This window comes from Eptatretus burgeri, chromosome 5 (genome assembly GCF_056783735.1).
Source record: "Eptatretus burgeri isolate ZD-2024b chromosome 5, Ebu_testis_v1, whole genome shotgun sequence".
NCBI classification, from domain to species: domain Eukaryota; kingdom Metazoa; phylum Chordata; class Myxini; order Myxiniformes; family Myxinidae; genus Eptatretus; species Eptatretus burgeri.
Genome location: NC_140965.1, coordinates 205,328 through 220,865, shown reverse-complemented (window position 1 = coordinate 220,865; position 15,538 = coordinate 205,328). Strand labels below are relative to the sequence as shown.

The following is a 15,538-nucleotide window of genomic DNA, read 5'->3' as shown; positions in this document are numbered from 1 at the left end:
GAAGAAAGCTTCTCCAGTTACTTGGGGTCTTACTGGTTCCTGTCACTTTTCTTCTGATTCCTTGCCGCCTTTTCGACCTTGCCTCGGACTTCAGACTTGACTTCTTGTACACATCAAACACTACGTCCACACTCTTGTATCTGGCACCATAGGATTCGATTCCACCTTTGGGATGATGTCGTCTTTAGCATAATCATCAAATATCTTTGAAGTGCGTGGAGGTTGGGCATTGATAAGTGCTGAGCCATCAATGACGACTGCATCTCCCCTTGGTTCTCTGTCTGGGATGTTCACTTGCGCTTCAAGAATTTCAGGCAGCTGTGACTTCAAATTATTTTGAAAAAAAATTTTTTTTTTTCTAATTTTTCAAAATTGGGATTTTCAAATGGCCAATCAGGCAGATTTGATCAGAAAGCCCTACAGAACAGAAATGCCAAATTTAATGCTTGTATCATAATTTGCACGATTTTTCTACAATCTACGACACTATTAGCCAAAGTGAGAAATTGTGGAGTGGCTGATTAGGTAGCTAATTGGATTACAAACTGGCTTTGTGGTAGGAAGCAAAGAGTGGCTGTGAGTGGGAGGATGTCTTGCTGGGAGGATGTACGTAGTGAGGTACCTCAGGAATTAGTCCTCAGACCATTACTCATCGATATTTACATCAACGATTTTGATAATGGGGTGAAGAGTAAGTTTTCCAAATTTGCAGATGACACAAAGCTTGGAGGTAAAGTGGATGTCAGAGGGGATGGTGATCAGATACAAGAGAGTGTTGATACTTGTATGGATTGGGCAAAAGATTGGCAGATGCAATTTAACCTGAGCAAGTGAAGGTGTTGGGGATGGGAAAGAACAATGAAAAGGGAAATTACAGGATGTGAGGGGTAATTTTGGAGTGTGTCACACAGGAGAAGGATCTGGGGTTGGTAATAGATATAGGATCTAAGCAGTCAGCACAGTGCCAGCCAGCTATAGGTAAAGCAAATAGGGTTTTCGGTTGTATAAGGAGGGGGATCAATTATAAATCAAAGGATGTGGTGTTAACATTGTACAGGAATTTAGTGAGGGTCACATCCAGAATATTTTGTGCAGTTTTGGTCACCACATCTCAGGAAGGACATAGATGCCATAGAGAGGGTTCAGTACAGGGTTACTAGATTGATTCCGGGCCTAGCTCGACTCAGCCATGAGGAACGGTTGAAGGAGACAGCGCTTTTTACACTAGAAAGGAGGCGGTTACGACGAGATATGATAGAGATGTTTCAGATAATGAAAGGTATAGATAAAATAAGTGCAGAATAATTATTCAATTGAGTAGACAGTGATGAGACCAGGGGCAATAGCCTACGAGTAAAGAAGGGAAGAGTTAAGACGGTAGTAAAGTAGGGAACTTCACTCAGAGAGTAGTTCATACATGGAACGGTCTCCCTGGAAAGGTAGTGGCAGCAGAAAAAGTAGATAAGTTTAAATTAGAATTAGATAGGTACCTGGAAGTTATGGAGATTGAGGGGTATCGCGATGTTGATAAGACTTTTAGATAGTTTGAGTTTTGATGGGTGATTGTGTATGGAGTGCTGTTGGTGGGGGTCTTGTTAAGGGGGGTTGTGTGGTTGATGTGTGTTTTTAACCAAGCCCATGCTCCCTCCCCTGAGGGGAAGAAATAAAAAATATAAATAAATAAATAAATAGAAAATAAAAAACAAAAAATTAGAACAAAAAAATACAAAACAATTTTTTTGTTGTTTTTTTTTTTTGCATTTTCTTTGGATCTTGGGTTGGTTGGGTGGTGTTCACGCAGGCATGGTGGGCTGAATGGCCTCCACCTGTGTTGGATTTCCTTGTTGTTTGTTTGATTCTTGGAAAGTATCCTTCAATAACAACATGGAAAATATCATGACATGTATCATAATTGACATTGACCAAACTACATAAATCAGTCCAAATTAGGTATTGTTTTTTTTCATTTGGGGGTGGAGTAACATTGTCTGCAATACTGATCTTAATATCCAACATACAAAAAAGAAATTTAGATTTTTGGATTTCTTAATAAATTTTCCAACCACCCATATAATTATATTGTTCCAGAACATTTATTTACTTTCCACAGTAAATGATAGACAAATGCTTTTCTCAAGGCAGTGTGATTTATCACACAGGAAATAGACACTGATATAATAATGTGTCACCAATCACATACCTTTCAACCTCGGCATGTTTTGCACTTTTTGTTGAGAAGCAAATGATCCCAGCAAAAGGTGAGACAAATTTCAATGTTATTGTTTGACTGATATAAAAAAATGTTAAGTTGAAGTAGGATGTCTTACCTTGTACTGGCCATTTTGCACAAAAGCTTATTTAAGGGTAGGCATATAAACAGGGTGATAGCGCACAACAAGCTACCACCGATGCAAAGCTATCACATAGTTTCTAACATCAGCGTTGTATTCCTTGCCAGAAATCACTATGAGAATTATTCCCCCAATATGGTACCAACCAACCCTACTGGCTCATGGACTATGTAGTTATGCCAGAGTATTAGGCCCTGCCCCCACGGTTCTTGGTCACGTCCCTGACCAAGGTCCTTCTTGCCCGGTTGCTCTGTTTTGTCGGATGGCCAGCTTTAGGAAGAGTCTGGGTAGTTCCATATTCTTTCCATTTCCTAATGATGGAGTTCACTGTGCTCTTGGGAACTTCCAACACTCTAGTAATTGATTTATACCCGACCCCTAATCTACGATTCCTTACATTTCAATCTCGGAGTTCTACGGACAGTTCCCTGGACTTCATGGTGGAATTTCTGCTCTGACATGCACTGTCAACTGTGAGACCTCATATAGGAAGGTGGGTTTCTTTTTAAATCATATCCATTCAATTGAATTGGCCACAGGTGAAGTCCAATCAAGTTGTGGAGACATCTCACGGACGATCAAAGGAAACTGGATGCACACGAGCTTTATTTGGAGTGTCATAGCAAAGGGGTTGAATACTTATTGACACAAGACATTTCAACTTTTCATTTTTCATTAATCTGTAAATATTTCTAAAAACATGTTTTCACTTTGTCATTATGGGGTATTTTGTGTATATCAGTGACAAAAATTTAAATTTAATCCATTTTTAAAATTCAGGCTGAAACACCAAAATGTGAAAAAAGTGGAGGGGTGTGAATACTTTCTGAAAGTCCTGTAATTCCATCATGTTATTATGGTGTTTGGATATTTCCCCAAAATAAATGAGTCTGTACATGTGAAATGTTGGTTTTAATCTCTTGGTAACACCCTCTGATAATTGTCATTTACATACCGTAAATGCATATATTGCAGATATCAACATATCACCTTGACCTTTTCTCGTGACCCTGATCTCCCAAGGTTATGAATCATTTTGCATCTGATCTCCAACCCCCAGGGATATCAATCGATATATGAAGTATATCCAACTTGGTGTAGCGGTTGCTGATATATACGGTTTGTCATTTTCGGTCAAAATTCCAGTGACCTCGACCTTTCCATGTGACCTTGACCAAATATGGTCACAACACATAATTTATTCGATTCCTGATCATTAGAACTATCAATCGACATACCAAACATGTTTAATTCGGAGCAGTAACTGCTGAGGTATGTCGAATTCCAGATGTAGCCTAGTTTTTCGGTGCCCATCCTGGATTTGTGCTAATTAGGGGGTGTTAAAGAAGTCAAATGTGTCTGCCCTGGATCATACTTCAAAGAGGGCATAGGAAAGGTCATCTGGGTCAAGTTTGGTGATTTCTTTCACAAGTACACAAGCCTTCCCCTCTGGGGGTGAATTAGATTGCAGAGTTTGTTTCATGGAATAAGTTTTAACTAATTTTAAGACAACTAATTTTAACTGCATGAGTGAATTCATGTTGTAACATTCCTTTGAAAACCAAGTACATGGCGGCATTAACAGTGAGAAAAACCTTGTGAAACTCGTGCAATTTTATCATTCCAATGACCATTGTGTCTGCTGTCATAATAATATGGCTTTATTCAAACATACCAGCTCTGATCAGCAATTTGTGGCCTTTACATGAATATACCATTGAGTGACGATGACCAAAAGGTCAGATTTTTCTGAATAGGTTAACGTTTTAACCATACACTCAAGAGACTTGCAGGATAGCCTAGAGGTATATGCACTCGTCTTTGAATTGTCTACCCTAGGTTTGAATCCCGACCCAGCTATAAACTGTCACCCTGGTGTTTCGCACGTGAGGAGAGGTATCAATGTGTATGCCGTCCATCAGAAGGAAGCAAAGCCAGAGGTCCCATCTATCATCAATGGAGATTTCGGGGGACATTAGAGATCCCACGGTGTATTTCATAAAGAGTAGGTGAGGCATCCCCGGTACCCTGAACAGATTGCAAATTCCAGCCACAGTCGAACATCTGACCTGGCCAAATGATTCAAGTAAGGCTCGAGCCAGAATCGTTCCCCGAGAACGACCCGACAAGGTGGAATTAATTGTTGGCCATTAAAGAAAAAGAGGAAAAATAAAGGAACAAACGAACCTTATTTGAGATTCACCCATGGATTTACTGCTCAATTCTCACACTTCTGAACAATTCGCACACTAATGTACTCGGCAGACTAAAAGGAAATAGTGTTTGTAAAGTTAAAATGTGTCAATGTTAAAACTTTTCAAAATTTAAACTGTTAAGCATCAATGTTGTTTGACCTTGCAATAAATAACAATCCTCACTTATTTGATGACTGCTGAAGTTGCAAATCCAACAATGGATTATCAAGATTCAACCCTTATCCAAATCTTTAATTATTTACTCCCAACAAAGTGTGTCACCCAAAACTAATGCATAAGACAAAACTGGAACCTGCTTAGACTTAAGAATTCGTCAAAGCCATTAAGACTTAAGCTGAAAAGAAACCCTTATTTAGGATTTCCTTAAAAACGTGTAAAATCAAATGGTTTTACATCATCAATATTCCACTTTTGTTTTGTAAAAGCACTATCAGTAAAATCATCCCTAAACCGATCGGCTTTAATCATCTAACGACCGAGCAACCCATATCATGGAGCATCCATGAAACACATTTCCCAGAAACTGATATAATTTATGGTTGTTACGTGGACAGACATGAAAACATTTGTGCATTTCATGGAACTCATACAATCAAGTGAAATATTTCAAGTCGTATGTTTCACATATGGGACGGTTGCATGAACATGACGTAGCCTGCATACAGGAATCACATACTATATAACTGTTATAAAAAGAAACGACTTTGTTCGTTGGTAAACAAATGCAATGATTCATTAAAGAGAAATTTCATGCAAAACTTCAAGATCGGATGATGACATTAAGGAGGGAAATAATGTTGAGGATTCTGTGTGGGTAGAGATTAGAGATTGCAAAAAACAGTAAGATACTGGTTTGATGCTTTTTTAAGGCTCCAGGTATGAAGGAAGAGGAGGAAGGAGGAGTACATGAAGTATTCAGAAGGGCATGTGGTAAGGGAAGAGTATTGATTATGGGGGATTTTAACTTGCCAGGGATAGACTGGGTCTTAGAACAGGGAAAGGTAAGAGCGGATGAGGATTTCCTAGTTTTTGTCCAACATTGCTTTTTAACCCAGTTTGTAGATAAGCCCACGAGGGGGAGTGCAGTGTTCGATCTCCCTTTAAGGAACGATCCCAGTATGGTGGAGGAGGTGGAGGTAGAGGAGCATTTAGGAGCAAGGGACCAAAACATTGTGTGTGCAAAGACTCTGTTAAGGGTTAGAGTTCAGGATAGTATGGTAAGGCTATTAGATTTCAGAAAGGCAAACCTTGAGGGTATGAGGAGAGAGTTGGGTGATGTAGATCGGGAGATTCTAACAACAGGACAATCAGCATCAGAGAAATGGGAAACCTTTCAGGACCAAATGTGTAGAGTGCAGAGTAAGTACATTCCAATGAGGTGTAAAACTAGAAACAGAAAGAGAACAGGGTGGTTGAGTTGTGAGATAAGAAATGCTATTAAGGAGAAGCAGAAGGTATTTATTAGGTTTAAAATAACAGGAATGGAGTTACATTTATATCACTATCGGAGTAAACAGAGGCAAGTTAATAAAATAACTCGGCACTCTAAAAGAGAGTATGAGAAGGACATGGCTAAGAAGATTAAACATAATAACAAGGCTTTCTTTAAGTATATCAGGGGGAAAGAACAGGTTCGGACCAGTGTGAGCCCATTGAGGAATAGCACCGGGAGAGTGGTTAGTGAGGAAAGTGAGATGGCAGGCTTATTAAACAGGTATTTTACTTCAACTTTTACACAAGAACAGTCAGGAGAATTGTCAATAGCTGAGACTATCGATCAAAGAGGTGAGAAAGGCCTTTTACAGAAGATCCAGGTTGGAGTGGAGGAAGTAAAGGAACAGCGAGGTAATCTAAGAGAAGATAAGGCTCCGGTTCCAGATAATATGTAACCGAGAGTGTTGATGGAGGTGGCTGAGCAGGTAAGCGAGATGTTAACGGATATTTTCAATAGCTCACCGGAGTCAGGACAAGTTTGAAGTCACTGGAGGATTGGAGAGTGACAAATGTAACATCACAATTTAAGAAAGGATCCAGAGAATAATTGGGAAACTAGAGACCTGTTAGTTTGACTTCAGTTTTGGGGAAGGTGTTGGAGACATTAATTAAGGACCGGATGAGGAACCATTTAAACAAATACAAACGAATTAAAGGTAGTCAGCATGGGTTTACCAAAGGTAGTTCCTGTTTAACAAATCTTTTGGAGTTCTATGAAGCAGTGTCTGATTGGGTGGATGAGGGAAAGGCAGTGGATATAGTATATCTGGAGTTTAAGAAGGCATTCGATAAGGTACCACATCGGAAGTTGTTCATCAAAATGAGAGTTTGTGGAGTGGCTGGGCAGGTAGCTCATTGGATTGCAAACTGGCTTCGTGGTAGGAAGCAAAGAGTGGCTGTGAGTGGGAGGATGTATGTGGCGGGGTACCTCAGGGATCAGTACTCGGACCATTACTATTCATTATCTACATCAATGATTTGGATAATGGGGTAAAGAGTAAGCTTTCCAAATTTGCAGATGACACAAATCTTGGGGGTGAGGTGGATATCAGAGGCGGTGGTGATCAGATGTAGGAAAGTATTGATAGTTGCACAGATTGGGCTAAAGATTGGCAGATGTAATTTAACCTGAGTAAGTGTAAGGTGTCGGGGATGGGAAAGAACAATGAAAATGGATATTACAGGATGTGAGGGGTAATTTTGGAGTGTGTCACACAGGAGAAGGATCTGGGGGTGGTAATCGATATGGGAGGTAATCAGGCAGCATGGTGCCAGGCAGCTGAAGGTAGAACAAATAGGGTTTAGGCTGTACAAGGAGGGGGATCAATTATAAATCAAAAGAGGAGGTGTTAACATTGTACAGGAATTTAGTGAGGGCCACATCTAGAATATTGTGTGCAGTTTTAGTCACCACAATTCAGGAAGGATATCGATGCCATCGAGAGGGTTCAGCGCAGGGCTCTGAGATTGATTCCGGGCCAAGCTAGATTTAGCTATGAGGAGCGGCTGAAGGAGACAGCGCTTTATACATGAGAAAGGAGGCGGTTACGAGGAGATATGATGGAGATGTTTAAGATAATTAAAGGTGTCGATAAAATAAGTGCAGATGAATGATTCAACAGAGTAGACAGTGACAGGACCAGGGGCCATAGCCTGAGAGTGAAGAAGAAGAGAGTTAAGACGGTAGTAAGGGAGGGGACTTTTACTCAGAGAGTACTTAATGCATGGAATGGTCTCCCGGGAAAGGTATTAGCAGCAGAAAAAGTTGATAAGTTTAAATTAGAATTAGATAGGTACCTGGAAGTTATGTAGATAGAGGGGTAAAGAGATGTTGATAGGACTTTTCAGTAGTTTGAGTATTCATGGGTGATTGTGTACGGAGTGCTGTTGGTGGGGGTCTTGTCAAGGGGGGTTGTATGGTTTGATGTTGTATGTTTTTAACCAAGCCCGTGACCCCTCCCCTGAGGGGAAGAAGAAAATATATATAAAGAAAAAAAACTTGAAATCAATAAATAAATAAAACCCCACAAAAACACTTTTAAATTTTTTTTTTTAAATGTGCATTTTGTTCTTTGGATCTTGTGTTGATAAATTAATTTGGTGTTGATGTCGTGCAGGCAGGTTGGGCTGAATGGCCTTCACCTGTGTCTGATTTCTTGTATTTCCTTGTATATTTCTTCGTATGATCTAATATTAAAAAACCCATTAAAACAGCAAATTAATCTTAAGTTGATGTCCCAGGGAGGCCGCTGTGCCTTGCATTTGCTCGTGTCTGATTGGCTTTAAAAGAGCAGGTGACGTCTCCTGGTCAAAATTTCACAAGGATTGTATCTGGCTATTTCAGCTTAATTTTTTTTTTTAATGTTAGCTTCCTGTTATTCAATTAAACATGAATGCATATGCATGCACTTGAAATGTCTGTTCATGCTAAGTTAAGCTATACACTTCCACGGATATTCTGATTCCATCAGATAGGTGTGCAGGGCCTTTGCAGAACAGTCCCTGCGTATCCAAAACACTTTTCTCTAATCCGTTACACTTCCACGATGGAATTTTGATATTTTAATCGTGAAACGACACTGAAAGTTTGTGTGGTGCTTTGAGGCCGTGGTATGTGGGAACATCGCACAGCATTGCTCATTCTCGTGTGGACACTGAAAGTGTAATCCCACTCACAAGGAAAATCCCCCTAAAAATGGATGATAATTATCAATCTGACATGTAATTCATGCATCTTTTGAGAAACATTTGAGTTTATAAATTTCTAAACGTATTAAATACAAATGTTGAACAATGTCATCATAAAAATAAATTATAATTCAATAGTCTACTTTTAAATTGCATATTTCCACGAACATGAAATATATTAAGAAAATATCTTCTTCTTCTTTTTTTGCAAACCATTTACTCCATACGTGTGTGTGGCCGTTACACGTAAATGTCCAGTTTATTGGTGCATTTTCAATGAGAAGTGAACCTGAAAAGTGTTGAGGCAAAGCAGGATCTTGGTCACTCCTGGACCTCTGGTCACACACCCAAGACCTCTGTTTGAATCAAGTATTTCTGTGCAGGGTGGTCATTTCTTTGGTTAAAACCGTTATCGGGCATTATAAACAAGTTGTGCCTATTACTCTATCAAGTGCTGTGCAATATAGTTTTACACCGTCTGCAGTGCCTTTTGGATCGAAGGCTGTTTCCAATAAAAACACATTCTAAACCATCTTTTGCAAGAGAGTAGATCCACCAAAATGGTGAATCCATAAAACTGGCTTCACTCCTGACGTTGGGCATCATCTTTTTCTGTTTTCACCTTTACAGGCTCAACATGTAATGTCAGATGAAGGACAGGATACATGGCCAGCCCTGCCCCTCACCACTTCCTCATCATGGCCATCAGAGATTGGTCAGATCTTTGCTACTTCTCATTTACCGACACCTGCACATGTTGCTTACATCCTGGGAAGGAAGTGTGTAACTCTCATGGTCGGGTTTACCTTCCTTGCGTTCCTTACACGACCCTTCCGGTTAAGCGAAAGGTAAAAACCAGCATGCTGTAGCGATTCGTAGGCATTGTAGTGGTTCGGTAGTAATTCTTCCTTGAATTTGCACTCGTGGTTGAAATATGGCTGTGTATGGGAAGCAGGTGAACAGAAAGGGAAAGGGAAATACAAATGCAGCATTTATTTTTTGTAAACTTGAGAATCTCGAGAATGGTATTTAGGATAAGCTTTGAAAATTCAAAAGCAAATAATATGCCGTGGTGATTGGTTCCTTTTGTTATTGAATTATAAGTACAAACAAAGATCCTGTCCTGACAGATGGGTTATTTTCACCACTTTTATGATTTCTACGGAATATTTCATTGTGACTTACAATTGTTGTAAGTCACAACTTACAATTTCATTGTGCAGGCTTCCACCAGGTGGTGCGAAACAATAAACATTGAGATCCATAAAACAAATTTGACCTTCAAAATAATTGGTGGTTGCATTCAATAAACAAATACACAAATCCTCTTCAAATGTCAAGTCGATGGGATGAAAATTGAGGATTTTAGAAATTCAACCTAAGTTGATGATATTTGGCCTATGTTGACCTTTTGGTCAATGTGAGGTGGGGGAAAAAACATACACTGTGGCACATTCTTCCACCCCCTTTTTAAAGCCACTTCCTTCCACTCGCTTACGCTCATATCAGTCCATTTTTGCTCGTTTATGCTCGCTCACTAAATCAGGGATGGGCTTGTCCCACAGTGTATCGTTTCCCCCCCGACCCACGTAGGGTTTAAATAGGGCTAGTCTCAATTCGGTTGTCGATCTAAGTGGTCGAATGAGCCTTTAGGACATTTATAAAGAAATAAAACATCACTATTTCTCATCTCATGTATATATTATTAAAAGGGAAAAAGGCATTGGTCATAAAAATCCCCAACCCTAATTTTAACATCCTAACACTTAAATCATATCCATATACTCTTTATCTCCATATGCGGGTTTCAGAAGGTGAAACAGATCCTTCCCAGGTCTGGAAGTATCCACCGTCGTGTGTGTGTGTGTGTGTGTGTGTGTGTGTGTGTGTGTGTGTGTGTGTGTGTGTGTGTGTGTGTGTGTGTGTGTGTTTGTGTGTGAGAGAGACCTCTTTTGTGTAGCATTCTGAACCCAATCTTAACATCCTTACACTTTAATCATATACACATATTCTAACCTCTTTTGTGTAGCATTCTTCACCCAATCCTAATATCTTCACATTAAATACATTTTCACTTTCATCTCTTGAGAAATGTCTCACCAAAACTTGCTTGGTTCCCAGTCTTCCTCTCCATTCTTCTTTCCTCTTTTTCAACCCCACCCATTATTTTTCAAAATGGCATCAGGCACAGAGCGTGCCAACTTTACGAATAAAAGGCAATGTGTGTGTGTGTGTCAGTGTGTCTCCTCCATAATTCCAAAACCATAAAACCTCGCAGCCTGAAACTTTGCTTGCATACCAAGAAAACTCCAAGGAAGCGCGAGTGTGAAAATTGGGGGTTTGGGTTAATTAAAACACCCCTTTTGATGATAATTAACGGCCTTATTTAATTATATCCTTCATCAGGTGATCCTTGACCACCTCGCTCTCTGGGTCTGAAGGCGTTTCCTCGGTAACCAAGCTGGGGTCTGAAGCCACCATGTTTTTTGGCCTGCTCAGCCATGCCCTGACTTGGAACAGGCCGCAACGATTTCTTAATGACAAAGTTTTTTTTTCACTTTCCTCACTCATCTCAAATGCCTGTTCATCATAGCTACGAATCACTGTTTCCATCGCTTTTGTAAGTACAATAGTTTACAAATCAGGAGCTTGGAGCGATTTCATGCATTACATGATGCGATTTTCCATGATATACTCTCACGGACTAATTCAAGTACATCATTGAAATATTATTTCGGTTTTGAGGATCGGATATAATCCGGAATAGATAATTGTCGAAATCTGTTGTGAAATCTGGTATTTTACAGCAATAACGAGTCTTATAACTAAGCCGATATTCCTATTCACTTTAAGCAAGCAAGGCGATGTTCCCTTCTCCATACATACCAAGAAAATGTGAAATTTCCAAAGCATTAAACTTAACTTTTTCTACTGTTTGCAGAATTATATTGAGTAAACAAAAAATTTAGGAATATAACAAAATGAAACAGCTTCATTGAGCGACATGATTTAATGCATTCACGATTCAACCTCGTGGCCCGTCTCCCTGAAGGACTGCCTATCCGTAGCATCTGCCAGATCTGTGTCTACATTTTCTGAAGTTTGATGATGTGTTCTACACGGAATCAAAGCAAATCTGGGGGAAAAAAATGGACATTTTAAAATACAATTATAACGTTTGTGCAGTCTCTGAACTGATGCACCACGTGACACGTGCACAGACGAGCAGGCAAAATGGCGCCCTGAGCGAGTGGTCCGTGCTCCGTCCCCCTGAGCGAGTTGTCCGTGCTCCGTCGCCCTGAGTGAGTGATCCGTGCTCCGTCGCCCTGAGCGAGTGGTCCATGCTCCGTCACCCTGAGCGAGTGGTCCGTGCTCCATCACCCTGAGCGAGTGGTACGTGCTCCGTCATCCTGAGCGGGTGGTCCGTGCTCCGTCATCCTGAGCGGGTGGTCCGTGCTCCGTCACCCTGAGCGGGTGGTCCGTGCTCCGTCACCCTGAGCGAGTGGTCCATGCTCCGTCAAACTGAGCGAGTGGTTCGTGCTCCATCACCCTGAGCGAGTGGTCCATGCTCCGTCAAACTGAGCGAGTGGTTCGTGCTCCATCACCCTGAGCAAGTGGTCCATGCTCCGTCACCCTGAGCGAGTGGTCCATGCTCCGTCACCCTGAACGAATGGTCCGTGCTCCGTCAGCCTGAGCGAATGGTCCGTGCTCCATCACCCTGAGTGAGTGGTCCTGCTCAATCACCCTGAGCGAGTGGTCCGTGCTCCGTCACCCTGAGCAAGTGGTCCCTGCTCCGTCAGCCTGAGCGAGTGGTCCGTGCTCAGTCAGCCTGACCGAGTGGTTCGTGCTCCGTCACACTCCCAAGACCCCCAAAAATGGCCAAGATGCTCAAAGACCCAGAGGACCCCCAAGACCCCAAAGATCCAGAAGACCCAAAAGTCTCCGAAGACCCAAAATTCACCAAAGACCCAACAAGACTCAAAAGTCACCGTAAACCCCAAAAGACCCTGAAGACCCCGAACTCCAAATGACCCACAAAGACCCAAACAGCCTAAATGTCACCAAAGACCCCTAAGACCCAGAAGACCTACAATACCCCAAAGAGCTAAAAAAAAAACCCTTAAGACCCAAAATATCCATGAGACCTTAACAACATTTTGACCCCTTACACCCTTCAGACAAATTTGACAGCTTAGACCCTTGACCACTGAGACCACTTGGACTTTATATCACAAATGAAATTTTAAATGTTTACTAGACGACCCGTGAACCCGTTGGGTTCCCGTTGTGACAACGGTTGATTTAAAAAAATCACTTCAAGAAAAAAACAACATAGCTCCAGCGAACTATACCGCTGAGGTTGTTTGCATTAATCAAATACTCCCGAAGAGTACTTGACTGAATCGGGAATTGATTTTTTAATAATTTTTTTCGTTGCCCGATTTGAATGAGACTTGATACTGCACACCACAGGAGAATGGTAAGTAGGGTGGCCCTAACATTTTTGCGCTATCTTGTACCGTTTTGGCTGTATTTCGGGAACATACGTACATATGTGTATATATATATACACATACATACATACATACATACATACATACATACATACATATATACAAGATGAGAGTTTTAGGAATATATACATAATATCACCAATATTACAAACAAGAAAATGATCGTGCATAGCATGATGCTTGCAAAATCTAAACCTACCCATCAGAGATGGGGAATCCCCCACCATTGAAAAAAAATGAGAGCCTATATCGCGATAACATCGTTTTTTTTTCAACATGGCTGCCTGGCGGCCATATTGGATGTCCGAGCGGGCCGAAACCATGTTGGAAAAAGTTCCCCAGGGGTGAGGAACGTAGTAACCAAAAATAATTGAAATCAGATGAGCGGTTTTCCATTTATTACAAAAAACATTTTTTCAAGATGGCCGCCCCAGTCGGCCATCTTGGATCCGGCCACGCCCAAAATCAATAGGGTTCTTTCTTTTCAGGTGGTACATGTGTGACCCAAATTTCAAATCGATATGGCGAACAGTTTATGAGTTATCGCACTCACAGCTATAAATGTTGACGCCCAGCCAGCCGGACGGACGGACGGACGGACGACCCGGGTGACAACAATATCCCCCTTCCGCTACGCGGCGGGAGATAAAAAAACTAATTTGACCTCAAAAATAATTGGTGGTTGAATTAAATGACCAAATATGCAACTCTTCAAATTTCAAGTGAATCGGATGAAAATTGACAATTTTAGAAATGTGGCCAATGTGGACCGCCAAAATAATTGCCTTGTTGAATTCAGTGACCTGAACTATATATCCTGTTCAAATTTCAAGTCAATCGGATGAAAATTGAGGATTTTAGAAATACCACCTTTGCGGTTGACCTTGGGCCTATGTTGACCTTTTGGTCTATGTTGACCTCAAAAATAATTGGCTGGTTGATTCAGTGACCTGAAATATAAATCCTTTTGACCTTTTGACCTCAAAAACAATAGGCTTCTTCCTTATGACAAACTCTCCCATGTGGTCAAATTTCGTGAGGATCGGTTTAAAATTATGACCTGTACGTTACAGACAGACAGACCGAATAACAAAATCGACTAACCAATAGACTTGCAAAATCTTGGATTTTGCAAGTAATAAATTTGGAGAAAATAAATGTTTGTATGATGATTGGTGTAAATCATGCCAACACAGCAAATTTGTGACGTCAATCTTTGCAAAGACATGTGGAGAGGTGAGCGTCGCGAGCCGAACTACGCTATTCTCTGAAATGCCCTTCTGAATTGGTATAAAGCCGAGAGGATTTTGAGTTCCACAGAATCTGCACAGATACAGAGAGACGAGAAAAAACTCGTTTTTCTCAAACTTTCAGTTACCTTCTGATGAAGAGGATAACAATTTCATTTCACAACATTGGTAAGTTTCAGACAGGAGTTTTACACACCATGAATCAGTTAATGACAGCCTTGTATATTCTATATATTCCAATGAAAGCCTTAATAAACAGTTGATGAAAGATTCTCGAGGTTATGACATGTATGGAAATGAAATAAAGTCACCAATGTTGGCGTCTCTAGGCATTTATAAGCATTGTAATGTACCCAGCGATTCATAGCTCTGATGAACAGGCTTTTGATAATATGAGTGAGGAAAGTGAAAAAGAACCCCCCAAAAACACGAGTAAATCTTTATCTTACTAAGCCTCAGATTTACCCAACTAATTCACCCAATATGTCAACGTTGTTTGAAGAATTATGTGAAAGGTAAACAAACGAGAATAAATGTTAAATGAGACGTTGTGCCTCGTGTGGGTGAATGCGAGAGCTGTTCCTGTGTCTGTGTGTCTGTTCTCTTGAACCTGTGTGTCTGTTTTCATGAACCTCTATCTGTTCTCATGAAAGTTTCATTTTTTTTTATTTGTATTTATGTATGCCAAGTGACAGGTTGTATCATAAAAGAATTTCGTACATCAATGGGAAACATGTTGTAAAACACAGTTGCACATTTTCAGCGAACCAGCAACCACCTGATACACCCCAGAACAAAATGTGGCCAATGCAGGTGAGTGGCCGCTGAACATTGTTCAAGTCGATCGATATGCAGTATTCAGTGACAGTGCAAATACAAGTATTGTAGATTGCCTCGCCAAGTGGCTTAAGCACTCCAACGAAATGGTTAATGGGGAACGGCTGGCTTGGCACGCGATAAGTGATCACCGATCCCACATATTAAACACTCACCTCCTGGAGATGCCCAAAATGTAAAACTGTGTC

The 15,538-nt window shown here is 40.8% G+C and overlaps 1 protein-coding gene across 1 annotated transcript in view; it reads right to left on the bottom strand.

The window, feature by feature from the left end:
• Positions 1–2,801: 2,801 nt before the first annotated feature.
• LOC147025674 (fibroblast growth factor 4A-like) overlaps positions 2,802–15,538 on the bottom strand; it is a 119,738-nt gene continuing 107,001 nt past the window's right edge. The window contains exon 3 of the mRNA XM_085880346.1: positions 2,802–9,687. Coding sequence (XP_085736472.1) covers positions 9,511–9,687 — 177 coding nt within the window. The 3' untranslated portion in view covers positions 2,802–9,510. The remainder of the gene's footprint in view (positions 9,688–15,538) is intronic.